We start from the raw sequence: 23,705 nt of genomic DNA, 5'->3' as shown, positions 1-23,705 counted from the left end.
TCTCAATTTCCAGGAAACATATAATCGCACAGAGAATAAGCAGCTTTGTGTGTGTGATCATATATCAGAAAGAAAATCTCAAATGTTATACAGAATCCCAGAGGAAAGTGCCCAGCAGGAGTGAGGTGAAGTGTGGGCTTGCTTGGTATCTAACTCCTTGGTAAAGGATGCTAATGGAGTATGCCTGAATGTGGATCCCTGCCCACTTGATTATGGTCATACCTAAACAGATAATGTACAAAATACTGGATTTTCTTTGGCAGTTTTTCTCTGGTTTGGTAATCCTGAAAGCTGTGTGAGTAGCTCAGCTTTCCTAGTGTACTGGTTGTTCCAAAAATGTCTGTGAACTCTCTTGCAGAATCTTGTGCTTCCTTTGGAGAACTTGTATTCACATGATAAACTTGAAGTACAGTTTTGCAATTTAGTCATGCTGACTAAATACTGGCAAATTCCTTGAACGTTGTTGAGGAAGTGGGAGCTGAGGGCTAGTCGGGGGCTCAGACGTGCAGAAGGCATCCAGTGCTCTGTATAGTGACACAGAGCCAGAACTGGTGTATGGCTTGGCTCCAGGGTGTATTACCCCAGGCAAGAAGAGGTGTAGTTTCATCCCTTTCACCTAATATTTTTTTTCCTCTCACATAGAGGGGATTGTTATTAAATTGCGGAGGGGGGGCAGGAACCCCTACTTACTCCCCCATGTCAACAACAACAACAACAATAAAAAAGCTTCCTAATTAGTCTTAAAGCATGCATGCGTAGAGTAAAAACATGGTTTGCCTCCTATCTAGTATTTTGGACATGCTTCCATTTCATAATGTGATTTGATATTTAATGAATTGTTTACTCACCTAGAGCTTCATAAGGATCTGGCTAGCCAGCCCTATTTATTAATCCTTCCATGTTGTTGCAGTTGCTACTTAGCAAATTATATCAGCTTATGCTATTAGAAATAATGAACAAAGCCTCTGGGCTTCAGGCAGTGTTTCTTCTCTTGTATGTTTTTAAAGTCTGATGTTTGAGTTTGACATTAATGAAGAGGATTCATCTGTGCTTTTGTTTCAAACTTGATTTTGGTAATGGTGAAAAACAGTGTGCCTACAGTGCTTTTATATACTCTTTAGTCCTGTGCATTCAAAGAGGAAGGAGAACTCAAGAGCTTAAAAAAAAAAAAAAAAGTATTTAAATGGCTATTTCTTATGCACTTCTAAAGAAAAAGCAGCTGACAGTACTTCCCCCCTTCCCTCCCCAAGTAGTAGCTGTGGAATATTAAAGAAGCTAACTTTGTTGCTCCAAATGTTCTTTTTCCCTTTCCAAAAAAAGGACATTCAGTGTAATTTTTTTTTATCATGCAGCATATGCTGCGTAACAGCCTGTCTATTTCAGAGTCCAAAATTTCCTCAACTTACTGATCTTTTAGCGTAAAACCCAGATTTGTCTTCCGCGATGCTCTTGAAACAACTTTAAGAACAGTCAACTGTTGTTATTGAGCTAATCATATGTTATCGTATCCTCAAATAAAGTGGGCTGCATGTCTTCTGAAAAACCCATAAAATCAGGTCTGCCTGAGTTCTGGCTTGCCTGCTATCTGCATTCCCCTCAAGCTTCTCGGGAGGTTGCACTGCCAAGATGGAAAGAGATGGCCTGTTCAGGAAAAGGTTTCTGATGCTTGTATTTTGAAAAGTTTCTCATCATAATGATAGGGAAAGCATCAGTAATTTTGATTGAGAGTGATGGGGAAATGTCAACAATTTATACAGCAGCCATAAATTCAGGCAGTTTTGAGACTGCTGAGCATGCAAAAAAGGCATGGAAACTCGGAATTATCTGTGTTTCTGGCCGAGTGGGATGAAACCAAGGAACTTCTCTTGCTACATGGCTTATCTAGATGGATTTTCTCCAGACTATTGCAACACAAACAGCAACAGATCTTATTATGTCATTGTTTCTGTTTCTAGCCTTGTCCTAACCCAACAAAAGCAGAAGTATCTGAAAGAAAATACTGGGTAGGGAAAGAAGGAAATGGTAACTACACTTTTTCCAAGTTAGGTTTGTAGGACTCTGTGAACGACTCTACATGTACTATTTAAAAAAAGACAAAGTAAACCCCTAAACTCACAATCATTTATACTAGAATTTAATGTATAGAATTGTCATTTTGAAATCATGAACTGGAAAAAAATTTCATTTGACAATAAATTTTAACAGCAAGTAAGTTGAATTGGGGTGCTAAATTTCTTGTCATCTTTTCTCACTTTTCATAGTCCTGTTGTGTAATTATTTAAAAGCAATTTATGAAGATAACACTGGTTTAGAAAATTTACCGCAGAAGTTGCAGGTGATTGGGCTGTTGGACTGTTTTAAAGATGCTCTTTTCACGCTTGACTTCCTGAAAATAACTGTTCTGTTAAGTATTACCTAATGAATATATTTTTCTTTCATAAGCATATAGTCCTGCAGTTGTAATATTAAGGTTTATTTTTACTTTGTTTGTGAAATCTTCTCCATAAAATAGCGTATGTTGCTGAGAAGCTTCATGTTTCTTATTACCATTCTTGGATTCTATACAGAGATGAATCAAATTAATAACTGGATTAAATTAAATTATTCATAGGAAATAGTTGCACATTAATGGCTAAACCTAAATGACAAATGGCTAAACCTAAATAAAAGTGAGAGTGACGCTGATGCAGGAGCAGTACTTTTGGAGAATTCTCCTTTTCCTGCAGGGACCTACATGCAATGCATGAGTCTAGCCCATTTTTTTTTTTTTTTTAATTTTTTTTTTTTTGACAACACTTTCAAACCCTCTGTGGATTTTAAGCTTTCCAGGCAGCACCTGCAGATAACGTTTCTTGCCATCTCTGGCAGCTGTGAGCATTGAGCATCGTGATGTGTAGCGATGTGCTGTTGGTTTTAAGTACGTTTTTCAGGCTTTAGCTGGGTAGCCATAGTGCAATAGTCAGTAGTGCCTAGGGCAGTCCAGCTGATAAAAAATGCTGTGGTGTATGTTCTTGATAAGGTTGATAACAGAAAATTATCATAAGCCTCTTCTAAACTTGACTTCATTTTTAGACTGACTTCTTCCTACAGAACATCAAATAGAGGCACGGGATTGCAACAAAACCTGCTAAAATTCTCTGTAGAGTTGTCAGTGTGCAGTGTTAGACAGTAGTTAGCATCATTATTACTGCGGTCCAGTAAAATGTCCTGCAGCATAGGTATTGTTTCTTCTTTCTTGCAGATGGGATTATTTTGATCATCAGCTGAAAGAATACCTGTAAAGGGAGTTCTTCAAGAACCATAGCCAACCTGTCCACTTCGTGTGAGTTTTTCTGTAACATAAGCATGAAGCAGCATACTTGGGAACAATAAAAACACAACATGCACATGAGCAATTTAGATTGTGTTTAGATTAGAACAATGTGCACAGAAGGATGCTAATCACACTTCCAGTATTTCTACTTGCAGGATTTCTTGTATTACCGCCACAAAAGTAGCATAATCACCTTTGTAGGCCATATACAAAGAGGAAGGAAGTCCCTGTTCATGTCTGTGAAAGTGCTCTGGGGGCAATAAGTTGGGCAATAGTTTGTTGCTGTCTTTCTTGAATGCCTTGTCCATTGCCAGAATGGAGGACAGGAAACCCTCGTGTCAAAAAAGATACCTGCAAGTTGGAAATCATCTATATTTTTGCATCTTGAAAAAAATTTACGGCTGCATCTTTTAGGCAAGAACACCGATTGGTCAGCTGCATGTGGTGCTGGCTACCAGCGCTGGTGTTCCCCAAAGCATTTGTGTGGCCCTGGGAGCAGCTGCAGCAAGGAGCTAAGCAGAAAGCAGGCGCTGCATGCCAACCAGGGCATTTCTGTGAGACAGCGCCGAAAAGCTGTGAGCTGCGTGTGCAGCTTTATGTCCCTTTGCAAAATGTTTTACAGGCTACTACAAGGAAATCAGAGGCTCAAATCAGCAGGGGAGTTTTCTCGTTTGTATTTCTCTTGGCTATATCATCCTGTATCAGCGATGGAACAGTCTGTGCTCTGTTTGGGCCCGTTTGTTTTTCAGTCTCTTCAGAGCTCTGTTGTTGGCCAGCGTCAGTGTTTCCTCCAGATGATCCACTGCTTTGATGTTACTTCCCGCTTTGTGTAAAAGTCACAACTGTGTCTTTGTTTCTGGATGGTGTTAGGGTGACTTGCCCTCACTGTTTGTAACAAGGCAGAATTGCAGCTACAAAGGAACCCAGACAAGGAACACCTTGGTTGCAGCGTGAGCCCCCGACAGCTGCTGTGCGCTGTTGGAAGGAGAGAAACGACGGGATTTACTCTTTGTCCCTCGTATCTGTGTGAAGATTTTTAATCTAGTTGAATTTTGTGCTAGCAAATCTTGATAAAGTCCTCTTAGGAATGTTTAAGATTCTAATTTATTTTGAAGATTTCAAACACGTCCATGTGACATCTGATATTTGTTCATCCAGCAGATGTTGACAACGATGATGTGAATGAAGATGTTTCAATTTTCCCCTGCCTCTCGCTCCATGTGTATTATAGTTGATAGTAACACTGTTTATTTTCTTTCCGTATTAAATAGTCAAAAACTCTAAATTTTGAAGCTTCATGGAAATTACTGTGGATTTTGCAGAATCTATCTCAGGTAGCATAGATTGTGGTTTTATCTTTCAACAGGGCAGATCGGGGATCCTTGACAAAAGAAATGTTGTGCTGGACAGCATCTGATGGTCAACTCTGAATCAGTGTGGCTATCACCACGTACTTCGTATAGAATAATGTTACTAGAAGATTTTTTCCCCTAGCTTTTTTTTAGATAACACATAACTTTGAAACTGTTTGAAATGCTGAACCTGTAATTTAGACTTGCAGGATTTTTGGAGTTCGTTTCTCAGTTTTTCCACCATTTGGTTTGGATAAAATCACACCCTTTAGGGAAAGCAGTTTGGCTTTAATACTTCATAGCAGCAATACAGATTGTATGAGTAGATTGTAAAATCGCCTGCAATCCTTAGCTGGTGTTTCATAGCAGTTTTAGTTCTTGACAGATACTGCTTTTAAAACTAGAGTCGGCACTCGTTTCATCGCTGCTGAAATAGTCGTGGACACCAGAGAGGGACTCGTCTGAAATGCAACAAGTAAAACGTATGTGTTGCTTTCAGCGTTTTTACTTTTCAAATGTGACAAAATTTTGGATGGATGTATTAAGCAGGGATTTTGAGGCACTTTGTTGAATTAAATTAATCACTTTCATCAAGTTTCCCTGCCAAAACCAGTTTTAGTGGGGTATGGTTTTATTTACAGTAGTACAGCTGATTCTTGTCAGCTACCTCACTGTACCTCATAGCATAGACAAGGACTGGAAAATGTATCTGAGGAGCAAATCCAAACCCTCCTTTCTCAATTAACCTCCCTGCATGACAGAATAGTCTACAATGTATAGTGAGATTTTGCATGAAGCCATTTAAAATCTCTACTTCTGTGAAAAAAACATAATGTATAAGGGTAGAGAAACTTGGCGAGAACAGGTGGTTTGTTCTGTGAAGGTAAGCTGTTGAGTTTGTTGTGGGCTTTTTTTAAGCTATTAAATGGAAAGGCAAAAAGATATCTTCTGGTTTTCACAGTGACCTTGGACTAAGCATATTTGAACACCATCAGAAATTCTGGGATAATGGTGTTTTCTCCCAACTGTTTAATTGCTTCTGTGTAGCATTTCTGAGTGAGTGTTTGTGATTGCACTGAAGCCAAGTACAATGAAACTAAAACAAATAACCATATTTAAAACTAAGAAGCAGAGTTGAAAACGGGGCCTTCAAATGTATTTGGCCATCAGAAATGAGGAAGATTGTGGAATTATTCAAAATGCATATGCAGTGTACCTGTGTCTATTACATCTGTTAATTTGGAGTTAAAGTAGTAAATGCCAAAGCCTTGTGTTCTGTTTCAGGACTAAGGTTGGCTTGAGTCAGATGCTGTGAGTGAAATCAGTGCAATTGTTAGTTTAGCTTTGTGCTTTCCAATTTTCTGTTAGTGTAGTCCCAGACTTACTGGAAATTGTGACTCCTAGCTGGGGCTGTTCCTTCCAGCCAGAATCATCCTGCAGTCCTGTGATTCTGTCAAATAAACTTTCCAGTGGGAGCTGCATGCTGAGTGACCCAGCTTGTTTCCACCTATGGCCTAATTGGGTCTTAAAGCTGTTTCCCCAGGGGTGACTGATGATGCAATCTGCTTTCTTTTACATCCGTATTGAGTACAGATGATATGTGATCTGGTGTTGGCAATTCATGTAGCTGGTCACTTGGCGGTAGTTCTGAATGTAGTGAGCAAAAGGTCTCTTTGGCAGCTAAAATACATTCCTTATTAAAACTCTTGATGAACGTTGCATTTACGTTGCGTTTGTGAAAGTGAGGTATCTGATGGTATTTGTTAATTTTTACAAAAGCTGTCTCTTTTTCTGTCTTTGGGAGGTCATCCTAATTTCCAGCCTCATCATACGGTGCTCCAAGCTGCAATACCCAGTGGATTAACGGGGGAGGGCTGTTACTTTATCGTGAGCCTGGGTGACCATCTGTGCGAATGTGAATTATAGTCGTGGCTTTCAGTTCTTCACTGGGATAGGCAGTGGTGCCAAGTAATCCTAAACCTGCTTTCTGACTTTGTCTTACCATACAGAAAAGAAGGTAGGGGAACAGTCAGTTAATAAAAACTAGCTCAATAAATGTTAGAGTCATAAAATTTTTCTAGGTCTCCACGCAGGGAGATTGCGTGATGTGCAAATAATGGTGTCAGGAGCCATATGCTGTCTTGCTGCAAAGACTGATTTCACAGACTTTTATCCAAATGGCTGCTCTGGGCCTTAAGAGGTGTAACAGGAATGTTAATTGCTTCTCAGGTCGATGTCTTTACATTAAAAAAAATGCAAGCATATGCAGGTTTGCTTGAAGTGTTCTTCCTAGTGCTGCTTGACTGAGCTGGTTAACAATCCACAGTCAAAATGCCATCTCAGCCCCGTTTCAATTCTTTATTGTTTTTCATCATCTCTTCCTGTTACTTTAACTCTTTTCTCCTGCTCCCTCCTTCCCTGCATGCCTCATTCTCTGATTGCACTAGCATTCCCTTGTTTTCTCTTACCCTTCGAATAAGTAATTTTTGCATCGCAAAACAATATTGACATAAAAGCTACGGGACTGATTAGCTCCATTGCTGAAGGTGCTGCGAACTGTAAACAGAAATCTGCTCTAAGTTCAGGAGCTCTTAAGAATGAGGGAAGACTGCAGTGAAACATCACTTTGCTGACTTAGAAATTACAGCTGTGTTGGATTCTTGCAATTCCCGATGGTTTAGACCAGGTGACACAGTAGCGCTGGAGTTTTTTCTGCCTCTCCCTCTTCCCTTTGCCTGGTACGTGCAGGTGTGGAGGCTCACAGTTTGAACCACGAGCTCTGCGATGCTTCTAGGATTAGTACACTGCCACCTGAAAGCAGTGCTGGAGTAGCATGTGTTATCATACTTGTTTCAGTTTGGTGGTGGGATTTGGAACACACATTGTTTTCCATGTTAAGTATGAAAAATAAAATGCACTCTTATCCAGTGAATTCTCTAGGTTTCAGAAATTTCTCTAAGTGTGCATTTATCTAAGTGAGGAACTAAGTGTAAACTCGTGTGTGGACCAATTACTCAGGTTGTTAATGTTGATCCAAGTGCTCATATGCAGTGCAATTACTTGAACATGCTTGAGGGTTGGTTCCTCTTACTGTACATCTAGTAGTGGGTTTTGCTGCGGTGTCCAGAAATGGTATGTTGGTTCAGTAGTTTCTCAGATAATATTTAAAAATAAAACTAACCAAAATCGTTCCTTTTATCATTTGATTACTTATTAAGACACCTAGAATTCTGTTGGGGATTTTTTGAGGCTGAGAAGCAATTAAAGAGGAAAATAATGTATACCCAAAGAGCAACAGAATACTGTGAACTTAAAATGATGAATTTTGCTTCTAGTTCTCCCTCCTTGCATTGCAAGAAATACTGGGAAAGGAACATGTGGAAAAGACAACACTTTTCTTCCTCCCTTTTTTTCCCCGATGCACCCTTCATTTAAGGTGTGAGGGGGAAAAACTGTTTAAAAAAAAATATCTCTGTTAGTTTGTGAACTACTTATTTGATAAGAATGCCTGTATACTTCTGTGTTAATGAATAGGGCCCCTGTGTTTCAAAATTGAGCAAGATGGAAGTTAAAAGCATCACTGCTACTTACTTTTAAGAGGATATGGTTAAAAGGGTGTCTTAGATTCAGTCTTTGATTGTACGTGTCACCTTTTTTGTTTCAATATGTGCCAGTTTTACATCAGGCTTGTGGTCTCAAAGCCACATTCAAGACTTGCAAACTTTAGAGCCTGGGTTCTGTCAGCTATGATGGCTGCTGAGATGTGTATCGCTTTCTTACAAGTCCCAGACCAGGTCTTTTATTGTGTGATTTTTATTTACTTCTTTCCACTTAGGTCGTGCATCATTGGGAGCAATGGCCCCCTTCTTACGGATATCTTTCAACTCGTTTGAGCTGGGACCTATGCAGAATCACGGGGAACAACTGCAGCCTTTCTGTGCTATCAAGATGAAGGAAGCGTTGACTACAGGTGAGGTTACGAATGGTGATGCTTTTCTGAGTACAAGTAAGCTTTTGAGAAGTACTGCAGTCCTTAGTCTGCAAATGGTAGCGGGTCCTGCTGCTCCTGTCATGCCAAGCACTTCAGTGGGAGCTTTTCTTTTAGAACAGGAGAAATAATGGTGACTGTCTCTACCCCCGCCTTAAAACACAACTTCTTTATCAGCGCTTTCTTGTCTTGTGGCCAGAGCGCTCAGCACTTGATAGGTTGAAGTCTAAGCTTCTGGTTTCTCACTTCACCACCATCACAAAGCTATTCATGAAATACAGGGTGAAACAGCTGAAATGTCACTTTTTCATGGGTGAAGGCCAGTTGTGAATTCTGCATGACAAAGGTCGGTGTTAGAGCATTGTTCTCTGGTCCCAGCGACAGAACTGCTTGCAGAGGCTCTGCAGGGGAGAGGGTGGTGCAGCGGGGTGCCCTGAGAGCAATCTGAACCGCAGCAGGTTTGAGGGAACCATCCTCAAGCACAGAGTAATTAGTGAACTTTATGAGGACAGGTGATAAGAAGAAGTGTAGTTGTTGTTGTAGTAACTGAGGCGTTTTGGCAGAATTATTTGCTTGGAATGACTGCACCCAAGGTCTTGTTAACACCTCCCTGTTCAGCAGGCCCTCAGCCGTCAAAGACCACTACTTTACAGAAAATGGCCCGAAGGTTTATAACAATTTGTGACATTGAGCTGGAATACACCACTGCAGCCAAACAGGATGAGAGGGAGTTGCTGTGCTGGGTTAGACTGCCGCCCTCTAATCCTGCATCATGGCTCAATACTTCACAAAACATCGAAGAATGCAAGAAAGGGTGAATTTTCTTCTTCCTCACAACATGATTGGGCTTTCCCCTTATCACTGAACTAAAAGCTGCATTTAGACTTTAAACACCGGGTTGCAGTGCCCCTTCCAGAAAATGTTGTCATTAAGCAGATGGGTTAAGCTCCAAAGAAGCAGTTTCCTGGTCTGTTGGGAGAACCTCTGAAGAAATGGTGTTGAGAGTGTTGCAACTGCCAGAAAATGTGGAGAGGTGGAAGTGGTCTAAATAAATCCACTTTTTTTTTTTTTCCTCAGTTGTCTGCTTTTGAAAACTAGAATTGTACATTGTACCAACATTTCTCCTCTTTGTTTGCATGTGTCTTTTTGAAGTACTAAAAAATGGGGGAGGAGCGTGCAGTGAACCTTGGAGCAGTGACGGATTGGGGTAATCAGGAAAACAAATTGATGCTTCTGTTATCAGGTTGACAAGATCTGGAATAACTTTTTGTTAGATTTGCATGCTGAAACATCATCAAGGAGAAGCTTATTGTACAGGGAGCCGTTTGCTTAATGATAAGGCATTAAGCCAATCTGCAAACATCAAATGTTTTGAAGGCAGTAGCGTTAGTGGAGAAACAAAGGAGGCTCAAATCCAGGAGGGGTAAGAACAGTGCTCCTGCCTAAAGTCTGTTCTTTGCTGACTCTTGAGTATTCATGTGCAGGCAGGCAGTGTGATCCGTGACAAATCTTGATTAGTGTGGTTTTAATTACAAAAGCAGCATGGCAAGCTGGAAGTTGTTGCCAGACTTCTTTATATTTTACATGAGCTAAAAATGTGTATAGTAACTGATCAAAGAATATGTTAATTGGGACATCAGAATAGGGAGAGTCAGGCAAACAGACTGAAATAGTTCTCTCCCCCTCTAAGAATCCTACAAAGGGTATTACCAACTCTTCTATAAACTGCTGCTGTTTCTGCAAACCCTAAATTATTGTCAAAAGTTCTGCAGATAGGGGCAATTTCTCATAGTCCCAAGGATGCCTCCTGCAGCGTGTCTTTTTGATGAAAGGATCTGGCTTTAGCAACCCAAAAAATAGGATAGTGTAAAAGCCTTGCTGTGCAGACAGCCTACTTTTAATCCCCCTGCGCCTTTGCCTGTCCTAATAATCTCTAAATTCTGTTTCCTTTGAGCTTTCCCTATGTATTTTCACCACGATATTTCCAATTTTTTTCATAGTTAAGTATATCAAGTACAGGGCTCTGGGAGTAGGTTTGCACTAAGAACTTGTGTTTCCCTGTCTGCAGAATTTACCAAATTCAAGATAAAAGCTTTTGATCGAGTAGAGGAGGAATGTGCATGTTTGCTTTGAAATGGAGGAGGTCCTCAGGTGGCTGTTTCTGAGCATTTCAGGATGCCTTTTGGCAAGCAGGCTTAGGTTGGCTTGTCAAAGTTGTGATTTGTAATGCTGCTGCTGGCAGGCATTCCCTAATAAAGAAGTGCAAGGACACTGCTTGCTACTCCTGTTTGGATAGCTCAGCACAACTCAGTGGAGTGCATCAAGTTACTTATTAATGAATGAACGTAAACTTTGCCTTGAGTTTCCAGGAAGATTTTTAAATACTAAGTATTTATTTCTTCCTTTGTTGAAGTGAATGTCAATTCCAGTGCTAATTTTTGGAGACAGGCCACACTGCAGCTTCTTGGGGAAGGGTCCAAATATTTAATCTGCTTTGCTACTGCTTTGATATTATAAGAACATATTACACACTTAGGGGAAAAATGGATCATTCAGAGCTGGAGAGGCACTTATAAAGCACTTTTCTTGCAGCACGTGATCTTGAAAAATAGCAGAAATTTTGCAGAATATAGAAAATTATGTTCAGCTGCCTGAGCACAAAGAGGAAATAATTGGCTTAGCAGCAAATCGCAGAGGAAAACATGGGGAGGAGGCACGGTGTGCCAGAGTCACTCTGAAGAGCTGGATGTGATTGCTTAGGAGGCAGTATCATTCTGGATGTGTTGATGAGAATACTAAGAGTCCCAGATCTGGAAATACGCTAGTGCTTGTTATAGATGGTGCAATCACCGGCTGTTTTCTGTGCCTCAGGTAAGGGCAGGAAGAAATTAGCTTAACTGGTAACAACGAAGACTGAAGCTGTGTGTTAGAATCGTAGACTACCAGGTTGCAAGGGACCTTAAGGATCATCTGGCCCAACCTTTCTTGGCAAGAAGGCAAAAAAACCATCAAATAAGAATTGTGAAGTACTGTAAAACTCCTAAGAAAGCAGTCTGAAGAGATGCTTTTATGGGAGGCTGGGTAAACGTTACAAAAAAAAAAAAAATGTTTTTCAGGTCCTGTCAGCCTTTTCCTTATTCTTTAACTACACAAGGTCTGCATGTGCTAGAGAGGACAGATAAGGCCTTGTAATATCTTTTCAAAAATAGCACTCGTGGCAGAGACAGAGTACAATGCCAAGGAGAGTGACTTATGAATAGAAGTGATATGTTGGAATAACTTGGAAGCAGATTAATGAAATGTGGAGCCTTTAATCTCCCAGCTACTGGTTTCAATTTAAAATTGGTCAGTGTAAGACTTACCTTAATTTATCTTATAGTAGTAGTATTCACTCTGATCAGACAGCACATCATGGAGATTTACACCAGGAAGGAGCCATGCATATATATATTCCCTGTCAAATTGTGACTGACTAAACCAGCTTCTGAATTCCAGAGTGGGATTTGTTCCTCCAGGTCTCTCTTGGCTGCATTTTAACATTTTCACTGCCTTTGCATACCCTGTTTGTCAGGGTGAGCTTTGTCTTCCAAGTCATGAATGTTTGAACTGAATATTTAAACTTTGTCCTGACCACAGTGCAGGAAGTAGTAAGTCTGCTTTTGGTTTCAGTAGAGGGAATCTCTCTTTTGTTACATTTTGTTAAGTTTAAATTCTAGATCTACATTATTTGATTTTACAGCTTCTGTCCTGTTTTTATGGCTTTCAGAGAGAGGAAAAACTCTAGTTCAGAAGAAACCTACCATGTATCCAGAATGGAAATCAACTTTTGACGCCCACATCTATGAAGGACGGGTGATTCAGATTGTTCTCATGAAAGCAGCAGAAGAGCCATTATCTGAAGTGACTGTAGGTGTGTCCGTCCTGGCAGAGCGGTGCAAGAAAGGCAATGGCAAAGCAGAATTCTGGGTAAGGAAGAAGGTTAAGTCCTTGAACTTGCTGACCTAGTTACGTTTCTTTCAAGCTGAATGGGTGCCTTGTGCCTTTTAGACTATGAGTGTTCGATCCCTTCAGCATGTGTGGCAGCACTTGTAAGACAATTATTTTAGCAGGATTTTTAAAGCAGATAATGTACAATCAAAGTTCAGGAAATGGACAATAAAATCCATGCATTAGTGTTGAAAGAATGGCATATATCACGTTGAGTGCCTATTTTATAAAGCTTAGCAGTTGTCATGGCAAATAGCAGATGTTTAATCTGGATCTGATCATTGCAATTCATCCAGAGAAAAGGAAAGGTGAACCTTATTCTAAGGCATATAAACTTGGAATTTTATTTTATTTATTTTTACAATAAATTTTAGTTGGCTTATTCTGCTATAATGGGGATCCTTTAATACCCATTTTTGTTATCCTGGTATCTTTTCTTGCTTCTGGATCTCAAACAATTGTTCATACACAAAGTCAAGGTGTATGGCATCTTGCAGAGTGATACTCACAATCGTACTCAGTGTGAATCAGGAGCAAATGACAATCTCAGAAATGTAACAGGGGAGGTAAAGTTAGGGCTTAAGGTAGCTTTAAATTTAGAAATATACGTTTAGTCTAAATGCCAATAGTTATTATTAGTTGTCGAACTACATAAACCCACACAACAGCTTTTAAATAATCATGTATCAATGAATTTCAATTAGCACTATAAACCTCAAATAAATAGAAAATTTAAAATACAGAATATTTTTTATTTTGTACGTCTAGAGAGAGGGGAAAGTACAGAAGCAGGGAGGATCAAAACCCTGAGCCCAGCAATCTGAAATGCCAAATGCTGTTTCATTCATTTAGTGATGTGTTGTGAAGAGCTTTTAATGAATTAAGGGTTTAATGATGTCATCTTTACAAAATCCTATTCTCTAGCTTTCAACTTTCAGACCCAACTGAAGTTGCTGAGATCCTGGCCCAACGAAAAGGGTTGTGAGAATGTGATGAGGCATTATTGTCTCAGAGCTCTATAAAATCCTGAAGCAACTCTAGTGTCCTGATACTCAACGTTTCTGCATATGCAGAAATAAGATTCAGGGAAAAATATCAGGATATCCTATAATTTGGGTAAGAGCTGTCTAGCTAGGTGCAAAGGTGCTATAAATATCATCTTGCCCATCATTCAGTTGTGTGTAAAGCTGTACTCCAGATGGCTTATCCAGAAACGGCATGTATTTGCTAATACAGGAACTGCCCATCACTGTTTTTGGAGTATAGTTAGTGCTTCTTAAGGAAGTATTTGCTAAATGTGAGCAGATTTCCTTAAGATCTCACACATAGTCTTGTATTCAAAGCCTTCTGGACTGGAGTGTTGTTGAACATGCCCAGAACATGAACCTTACAGGAGAAAACATTGTCACTGGGAGGGCTAAAGCAAGGTGAGCAGGTACTAACAGAGTTCCTGGTTACGTCCAGTTTGATGAGCATCTTGTTTCTCACATGGCTGGCAATGGTGGTTCTTCCTTGGTGGGGGATGCATACATGAACTCTCTTTGGGATCTATGAATGCTTTTCTTGAATGCTGGATATGAATAGGAGAATAGCAGGGGGTGCCCAGTTGTTGCTTAGCTTAGTATGGAAATACTTTGTAAAAAAACCCTCCTGTTCTCTCTTAAGTCCATTTTTTTGCTGGAAATGGCAGGATTTTGCTCAGAGTATGTGCAAATCTATCTCACCGAGCAGATCTCGGAAAACACCTTTCTTAAAGGGGTGCTTGATATTGAAGAGGCTTACAGATTTTGTTAGGTCAGTAGGATCTCAGTGGTTGGTATTCACCTGTTACATTCTGAAGTCATGCGCTTTTTATTCCACACCTTAACTTGAATTCTGAGACAAGAGCAATAGTTCAGAAGAGTAGTTAAAACTAATACTGATCAGTTCTAGTTTTAGTGATCAAATTTAGCCAGTTCAGTGGTCTGAATTCCTCTGCTTATTATCTGTAGAACAGGAACCACATAGACATCCATCAGCGTTAAACTTCCTCTGTATGACCTCAGTCATGACTTGGACAGCCAGACCATCATGCCCGGCAAAGAGACGTTAGTTTGCTTACTATAGCCCATAAGGTTAATTTTGTGTGTGGGGAAACAGCCCATCAGTAGTAGCTGTAACTGGGGTCTTTGCCTTCTGTAAGCATTGTCGGACAAATGTTTTGAGTGTCAGACCTTGCCTTAAAAATGAAAACTTAGTCATAAACCCAGTAGGATAATGGGATTTGTGGGGATATGTGCACGGGTGTTCTAATGTAATTGTGATTGGTTTGGGTTTCTTTTTCTCCCAAGTTGTATTTACTGTTAACCCAGGGATACTTTGCTCCGTGCTGAAGTGAAGACTGAATCAGACTTCTTCATGCTTAATAGCTTCTTGCTTTTTATTAAGGCAGCATTTTAAGAATTAGCGACTACTTTCTGAGCACAGGGACTGACCTCAGCTGTTGGCTTAAAAGGCATTTGGTTTTGCTGGTCTGTAGAACTTGCCACAGAAACCATATGTAATGGTTTGAGGGGGAAAGGAAAATAAACATTGATGATTACTACTGTTTTTGTGATTACAGGCAACAGTATTTGATATCTGTATGGTTTGTACTCTCAATAAACATATAAAGGATTGTATAGACGTTTTCTTTTAAAACTGGGTTCCTGTGCAAGTTGAGTTTACTAATAGTAAAAACAGAAGCCAACAAACGTCTTTGCAGAAATGGGAAAGGGACATGCAAAACCAGTACGAACTTTGACTGCACTGAACTTTTGGGTAGGCATCAAAGCAATGCAGCCAGCACATTAGTAAAAACAATAGAAAAAAAGCCCCTGAGTCAGCTGCAGCAGTGAGATATGGAAGCAGTTTGTAATCAAATAGTTATTGAATGTTATACTTTGATTCCCTAGAAGGAGCTATTTAAATTCCTGAGAGTTTCAGTCAAATGCATACTTCACTGTTTGTATCTTTTTTTCCATAGCTTGACCTGCAGCCTCAGGGGAAGGTGCTGATGGCTGTGCAGTATTTTTTGGAAGACACAGGTAATACCAACTGTTATATGAAAATAAAACTTCTTTTCACATTACTTTTGTAGGACACAGGATATAGCTCACAAAAAATCACCTGGTGTACTGAGTGAAATTTTCTAATTTTATTAGCTTGTTTTGTAGGTACTTTTTGTTATGTGGAGTTGTGGCTGGATTTGCTTATTTCTAAATGCCTTTGTGCCTTGTATTGCTGTTGCATTTAGCCACTTTGGGGTTTGTGATGTGTCTGTCCTCGTGTTTTGATGTGATAGAAAAGATACTGAGTTCCTTTTTAGGTGCAAAGAAGTAAAACCTCTTCTTCTAGCTTATGTGGAAAACTTCTTGTGGATTGGAGAACTGGGTCTGAGTTTCCTGGGATTCAGATGCCATACTCACTAATCATGGAAACTGATAGTAGCAATGAGTGAATAGTTAATGTTCTGCCATATCAGTTTAAAAAGTGAACAACCTGTATGTCAGAAATCTACATACACTACCTGCAAAAGAAACTAGGAGGTAAGAGAAGATAATTAATTATGAGGGGGAAAGCTTTAAGTACAGTAATAAAAACAAATATTTTGGCTGGGATTTGTGTATCTGGGGAATCCTTTCCTAAAGAAATTATGTAAACCTCACAACTTGCTTAGCTAGTGGTTAAAACTTTCCTGTACTAGAAGTCATAAAACCATACTAGAAGTCATAAAACCATTATTTCTTGGGAATTGAACTGGTCTGCTGTATTAGCCTGTATTAGTGGTCTTACATGGTTTAATACTGTGTGTTTGTAAACAGTAAGTGGAAAGCATAAGCAGTGAATTTTAAAGCATTGCTGGGATGTTTTTCCCCACAGGTATATAGAGGGAACATAGTTCTGCTCTCATAGAATAAATTAATTGTGAAGGTACCGTACATTTTTGTACCATATGTGCAGTCTGTGTAGCAGTTACTAGAAAAGCTACTAAAGATAGGGTGTGATAGGCAGTAGGTGACATTTCAGAGCTGACATTTTATCTTTGCAATGGCAAAAAAACCCAGCCTATATGCTTATTATTTTGGTCTCCTTTAGAAAAGTTAACTTTTTAAAGCAAAATCTCAAGAGATTGTGTGACTCTGAAGAGCGTGTAAGTAAGAGCATTTCTCCAAAGATTAACTGCTCACTGTTTATGTACCAGTAATCCTCTGGTTGGCATTCAGACTGCTGTGAGCCATTATATTAGAAAACCTTTGTCTTGGACTTTGTCGTGGTTTTCCTGTGCAAGGCAGTTTCCTGGGGCAGTGGTACTGTGACAATCTTACCTGTTTAATGAGACATACATCAGTCCATTTGTCCAGGAAATGTACAAGTTTCTCATCCAAAACCGTATAAACCCAATTTCAATATTCCCTGTTATTATTTGATGAGACTGAAGCATATTTTCTCCTCTCCACACAGACATGAGGAACAGTAGAGATGGTGCAAGTGGAAAACTTCCATAATTTGCTATTAGCTGTTAATAGAAGAATAATATACTTGTGTGTTGGAAGTCCTGAAATAATTGTACCTAGTTATTGATCGAAAGATAGCTACATTGTTCTTGAAATTCTTTTCATTGCCTTTATTAGGGAATGCAGATGGTAGTGAATGAAGCCTAAATACCAAACAGATCATTAAGTCTTGCAATCATACTTTAATTGGTGAGTTAAGATTGGCATGTTAATGCACTTGTTAGACCTTCTTTGCAACAGATTCCTATTTACCTTCTACTGTATAGAAAAACAGTCGCCGGTAACTGAACCACAGAGGCAGTGGAAACTCCCTTTCAAGACATTTATACATCTACATTTTGTAAAGGAAAGTAATTCAATCTGATATTTGCAGTATTCGCATCAAACATCACTACATTCTGTCATGCCCTCCTCAAAATTATAGGCCTCCCTCACGTCCCTATCTGTTATACTGCTAAATAGGCAAACATGGCAGGATTTTTGGCTCGTCATTGCGCTGCTGTAAATGTTTTCTTTAGTTAAATTAGGAGTTAGCAGTCGTAGAGCAGAGAATTTTGTTAGTGAGTTACAAGGATGCTTGTATTAGCTTCCATTCTTCACATTGCTAAAACCCTTAATTAATAGTTGAAAGCTCAGAGACAGTTCACATTCCTTCCTATGCACGTGCCATTTTGTTTTCTGTCCGACACGTCTTTCCATACAGAGCTGTATGGTAGCTGTGTTTCTAAAATACTAAAAAAGGCTTGTTCTGAAACTGGTATTTCAGTCATTCCCTAGTTTATTTGAAGGTATTGCTAACACTGTTAGTATCTTTGAGTTATAGGTGCTACCTTTTGTTTGAAAACCTCCAAGCACTTTGCAGAGGTGACTAATTCTTTCTTTGGCCTGTTTTGCAAACTAAATCTGTTGTTTTTCAAACCTTCCTTCCAAGTAGCAAACGTTTTGCCCTCTTCAGAGGAAACTGCTTTCCTCTGCTCTGCTTCAATGGTAGGCAGCAGTATGTAGAAGTGAATGTGTTATTGCTCCATTATCTGGTTTATTATTAGAGAAATATTTTCACAGAATAAACTGGTATTAAAATTTGCTCCATGATAGGCTACACTAAGACCTTTTTTGTTGTTTTTTTTTTTTTTTATTGGGGCCTGGGCAGTTAATTTGGGGCTATATATGAAAATTCTTCCCAGTCTTAGAGGTTTTTCTTTTTATTTCTAGACCCTGTAAAACAGGGACCGCAGAGCCCTGACTTAGAGCTGTCAAAGAACTTTTTTGTCTTCTGTCCTGTGATTAGAAAATAAGTTTGTGCTGGAAATTTAAAAGTTTTTTATCTGATGTGTGAAACATGAGAACAGGGTATCGACCTCCATTTTCATTTCAGAATCTTTTCTTTCTGCCCCTCCTTCTCTTATTGCAGTATTGAAACTAGGTTATAATTCTGTAAAGCAGCTTTAGTTTTAATAGGTGGGAGTTGCAATACCTTTAATGCTTTGCTTGATCATTGTTTATTCAAATGTCCTTAATGACCTTAGCGAGTAAGAAAACCCATGATCACAGGGGTGGCTTGCTGTACTGCTGAGTGTCCTGTGCAGGGTTAGCAGCTTTGGAGGCTTTTGGAAGTACGTTTGTGTCTTGGGTTTGAATTTGGAATTGCTGTTTTGCTGGCTTCAGCTTCCCGGCAAAAGGGTTAGTGAACACTTTCCTTAAAATGCTATTAGACGTATCAGGAGGTGAGTAATTTGCACGTAAACTTCTGATAGCTCAAGTCTCTGACTTCTGGGAAAGGAACGCTAACCAGAGCGCTGCATCTATTTGAGATGTTTTTCTCTGTGCATGTTGAGATTAGTGTTGGGGAAGCATGGGACTTTACATTTTTTTCTGAGGCATCTGTGAAAAATAATCTGTAAATAACAGATTTGCTATCACGGTGTGCATAGTGTATGGGTCTAAATTAAGATTTGAAGAAAGTTTTTCTATGGATGAGGTGTGTTGCGGAAGGGTTGTCACATTATTAGTAAATGATAATGATGAGGGCTGAAAAGCCCAAAGTGGGCCTTTTAATTATGAATGGAGAAGTTGGTGTGATTTAATCATTTAACTGAGAAAATACCATTTCTAGAAATTTGGCAGATGAGATAGTTAATCAGTGACACCTAGCATCTGCTTTAATCTGCATCTAGAAGTGTGATTGCATGACTTTAATAAAAACATTTTCCAGCTTAATTTTCTTCAAAACAAATCAAAGATTTGCAGATGTTCTAATTTCATAAACACAAAGTTGGCAGTGTATTTGGTTGGTAAGGTAGTTAACGTGTTGTGTAGAACAGAGAGAGTTTGATTTAGTTTATATGCTCATGAGCAATTTGACTTAGATGCTGTATTCTTAAAGGTTGGTTTTACTGTCTTTGTGATTTAAAAAAGAGAAACTCTGTTTTCTGGTTTATTCTCTGTTTTACCACAACAAAATGAGATACCAGGTATCGCAGAAGCGTTAACCAGAACACTGAAATTTAATATAAAAGACGCTCTGTATGGCTGAGCACAGCCTGTGCTGGCACAGCAGCTTTGCAGATGGTGGAAGTGCTACAAAGACTGCAGTGTGAACAGGCGTTTTTTCTCTCCTGGATTGAAAGGCAAGGCTTGTTAAAACTGGTGTTTTGTTTTAGCACTTTTCTAAAAGACCATTGATTTCGTTAATGCCTGTGAAAGACTAGTTCAGTAGAGTCGTGCTAAAAAGTAGCTGCAGAGCAGTCCACCTCAGTGCTCTGCTACGTGTCGGTCAAAACAGAAGTAGATGCCGGCTCGGTGGCCAAGGCACAACTTCATTCATTCATTCATTTAGAGGATCAGGCGAGGAGCCTGTATCCCGTGGGTGTCCCAGTCTCTGTGCAGAACAGAGCGTGACGTACTTCTAGTTTTTCATACAGTAGGAATGCGTACGCTATCGCAGGTAGCGTACAGACCTTTTTGTAAAGATGCCGCTAAGTTTGTAGCGCTGTTTCTGATCGCTGGTGCTAAAGCCTGTAGGATAACTGCTTGGGGCCAAGGCAGGTAATTTTAGACTGTGCCAGCTTTGAGAGCAAGTGGTATTGGCTTCTACAACAGCAAATTATTGGTATTGCTACTTAAACGCCAGCAGTGTAAAATCTGCAATTATTGAGAACGGAGGAAATGGTTTAAAGAAAAAGAGTGAGAAGTACATAGCAATATTGGTACTCTGCCTGTAGATGAAACATCGTGATGATCACAAAACCAAAAATTATTTAACATGGCAAGTTCATGACACAGAAACCTAGATTTTCAGGAAAATTGTATTTCTGTAAATTGTTTGTTGGTGGGGTTTTGGTTGGAGGATTTTTTTGTTTGTTTTTGTGGGTTTTTTTGGACAGATGATCTGTAAGCAATCCCCTCCAGGACCAGGTTAAAGAGCAATTTTCCCTTGAGACAGTTCATACCAGGAAAGCGTCCTTTGTGAGAAATAAGCTTTCCTTTTTAATGATTGCTCAATGAGATTAATATTTTTCCTGACGTGAAGGTGCGCTTAACTTTCAAACAAAGCCAAGTGCAAGGCTGTAGAATGGCAGAAGGAGACACTGAATAGAAGTGTTTGTGGGTTTTGTAATTTATTATAAAGTTTCAGGCAAATCTCAACTTGAGCAGCCAGTTAGCTCAGAAAATACTTTGCCTGTCCTGGTTCTCAGTTTCTGACAGTAGTACTGTTATCTTTCCTCTGTTCACAAACAGAACTGTGAAATGAGCAAGTTAAAATGAAAAATGAACTCTGAAGATGGTAAATAATTTTTCTGTTCTTCCTTTTAAAAAATCTAGTGGGGTTATTCTGAAGGCTGTTTCCTTTTGTCCTTGAACTTTGGAGGTTCAGTTGAGACAATTTGAATCTCACCTTGGGGTTTATTACGCTTCAGCACAGTCCTAGCAATATTGTTTTAGCAAATGTTTTCCAGGCTATGGATTGCATGTTATGTTAAGTGGCTATAAGGACTGTGAAATATTCTGAGGGCCTGGTGCTGCAATTAAATAGTGTCTACGGCGGTGTGTTTACAGCACTTCTGGAGAACTGCCCTGCCGATTCACAGGCATGCTTAATGGTTTCTTAATGAATATATGGCACCGAGGAGTTCTGGGTGCTTTTGTCAGGCCAGCTGCAGGTTTTGGGACCTTGAAATACGTGAACAGTGTCAGTGATAAATATTAACCACAGTTCTCAACAGAGGAAATAAATTATGTTTAGTGGTGTGTGCTGGGTCCAAAATGGTTGCTTTCAGGTCCGGGCTGCAGAGATTGCCTGGATTCTAGTTGCTAATTCAGCTGTTTTGTACATGACTCTTCCTGATCGTGTGCTGGCCCAGAACAAGCGTTTCATCTGTGGAAATCCTGGCTTGCTCGGAAGGGGAAGCAAAGGCTTTCCCTTTGTGTTTCTTCCTTCCCGCCCCATCCCCACGCTGCATCCATACAGTTGTTGGGACAACTGTTAATTCTCTTTGCATCTTGGAAGTAAAGCCTTTATTCCCCAGTTGAGTCCATGGTTGGCTGAACTTCTTAAAACTTTTCTGGAGCAATACACATGTAAAGGTAATTTACACGTTAAAGAGAACTTGTTAAACATGCCCATAGTAAATTGAAAGGAACTATACTATCGTTTCAGAGCCATCTCTGCTTCAGGTGCACTTGACTTACAGCTGCTGTCCAAACCTCTCAGCTTCTTCTGAAGCATACAAAAATATTTTTAGCTAAACTTTGATGTATTGGTTGGTTTTGGCAAAGGTATTAAATAAGGCAGCTGGCTGTGAAGACACTGTGTTCTCACAGGCAGATTTTTAAGTTTTGCTGTGCTCAAGGATTCTTCACAGTTAAGGTATGTTTAAGGAGAGTGGGGTTTTCCCTTTTTCTTTGTGCAAACTGGTTGATTAGTTTATTAACTATCCTCTCAAAAAAGTAGAAGCCAGTCTCACATATATCTATTTTGATATCGGTGTTCCAGACAGGGAGGAAACCCCACAGTTTCCCATATCCTGATCAAGTTTTGTCAGGCTTTTGCGCACAATATCAGTGACACTAACTTGCTACAAGTATTTCAGCATGAGGAGAAGCCACGTCTTGTTCACCTGGTGAATCCTGTTAGTTCCTCACCGAACACTCGCTTTGCTTGTGTTGCAGACTTTGGGTAGGCTTTCGTCCCTTAATCTGCTCCATCACAGGTTATGTCCTCAGTATACATGCTATAAAGCAACACGCCTTCTCTGCTTTGTTGTTGTTACTGATTAAATCACCCTTATGAACACGTCCTTTTCATCAGCAAACAATATGAACTATTACTGACTCTCAACAACCTTGTTTTCCTTGCACGCACATTTCAGTGTGCGGTTTCCCTGAAGCATTTAAGGACCAGTGGGTGAGGTCTGTGTATTTGCTCAGCAGGATTGAACAAAGAGATAGTACTATTTGCAGACTGAGGGGCTGAGGTGCAGCAGCTGATGGGAGTTTTTGTTGGGTGAACTCAGTAGCTTGTTTGGCCAGCAGAAATGAATCCTGTTCCTGGAGGAGAAAAGGTAACTCAGTGGCATACGTAGTGCCACGGTGTCACAGTGCACGTTGCAAGCTCTTTTCAGGGGGAGGCAGGATGGGTTTTTCTCTGAACCAGATGGCCAGTTTCTCAGAAAAGTGCATTAATACCTAGTGGTAAAACCCAGGGACCTTTTTTGATCTTTCTTTTCACTAATATGCTTAATCTTTCCTTAGTATCTGAGCTAATGTTGTCCTTTCTTTTCGAAGACAGTACATGCTGCTGCAGTCTGGCTGCTGTTGGCTGTGACTGATAAATCAGTCCAGGGTACTCAAAATGGTATCTAATGATAGATTGTGTTCCAGGTTCAGCAGTCTGTTGGAATAGCAGTGACGGCAGCCAGCTAATAAAATGACAAAACCCAAGCGCAGCTAGCAACAAGAAAAACAGAGCTCCCGGGTAGCTTTGTAGTAAGCTCAGGCATTGAGGTTAGTGTGACTTGGCAAAGGAAATAAATCTGTTTCTATCAGTATAAAAAGCAAAGCTCCCACTGACATTGACAAAAGGCAGCAATGCAATACAGCAACTAAAACCCGATTGTACTGACAGTGGGAAAAGTGCCCCTCTGCATTTTTCCTTACTCCGTTGTTGTGGAAACTCCCCCCTGCAAACAGCAATCTCCTGCTACCTTAAACTTCGCAGCACTTTCAACCTCTCAACCATGTCCGTGTTTCTTCCATGTCATCATTCCAGACAGGGACTGACAAGCTGCTGGCCAGAGCTGATACACTCAGCAGTTGATCAGCTCCTTGTTGCTGATTCAAATGTTTTATCTTTTCCTGCTGGATGGGATTGTCCCTCAGCAGCTCCTCTCTATTGACAAGAAATGTTTCCTTGGGTTTAATTACCAGTTACCCAGTCTCTCTTGATATACCTTCATGGAGTTACCTCTGTTACATACTCCTATTATTTTCAAAATGTAAAAGACTATGTAGTTCGAGTTGTGGCTGAAAGA

General features: G+C 39.9%; 1 protein-coding gene across 2 annotated transcripts in view; it reads left to right on the top strand.

Moving 5' to 3' along the window:
• PRKCD (protein kinase C delta) overlaps positions 1-23,705 on the top strand; it is a 67,778-nt gene that overhangs the window by 28,055 nt on the left and 16,018 nt on the right. For both annotated transcript variants that reach the window (XM_037385869.1, XM_037385868.1), the window contains exons 2-4: positions 8,501-8,635; positions 12,420-12,619; positions 15,645-15,705. In XM_037385869.1, the coding sequence (XP_037241766.1) occupies positions 8,521-8,635; positions 12,420-12,619; positions 15,645-15,705 (376 nt within the window). In that variant the 5' untranslated portion in view covers positions 8,501-8,520. The remainder of the gene's footprint in view (positions 1-8,500; positions 8,636-12,419; positions 12,620-15,644; positions 15,706-23,705) is intronic.

This window comes from Falco rusticolus, chromosome 4 (genome assembly GCF_015220075.1).
Source record: "Falco rusticolus isolate bFalRus1 chromosome 4, bFalRus1.pri, whole genome shotgun sequence".
NCBI classification, from domain to species: domain Eukaryota; kingdom Metazoa; phylum Chordata; class Aves; order Falconiformes; family Falconidae; genus Falco; species Falco rusticolus.
The sequence above is the reverse complement of the archived record's forward strand: the minus strand, read 5'-3'. Positions and strand labels throughout refer to the sequence as shown.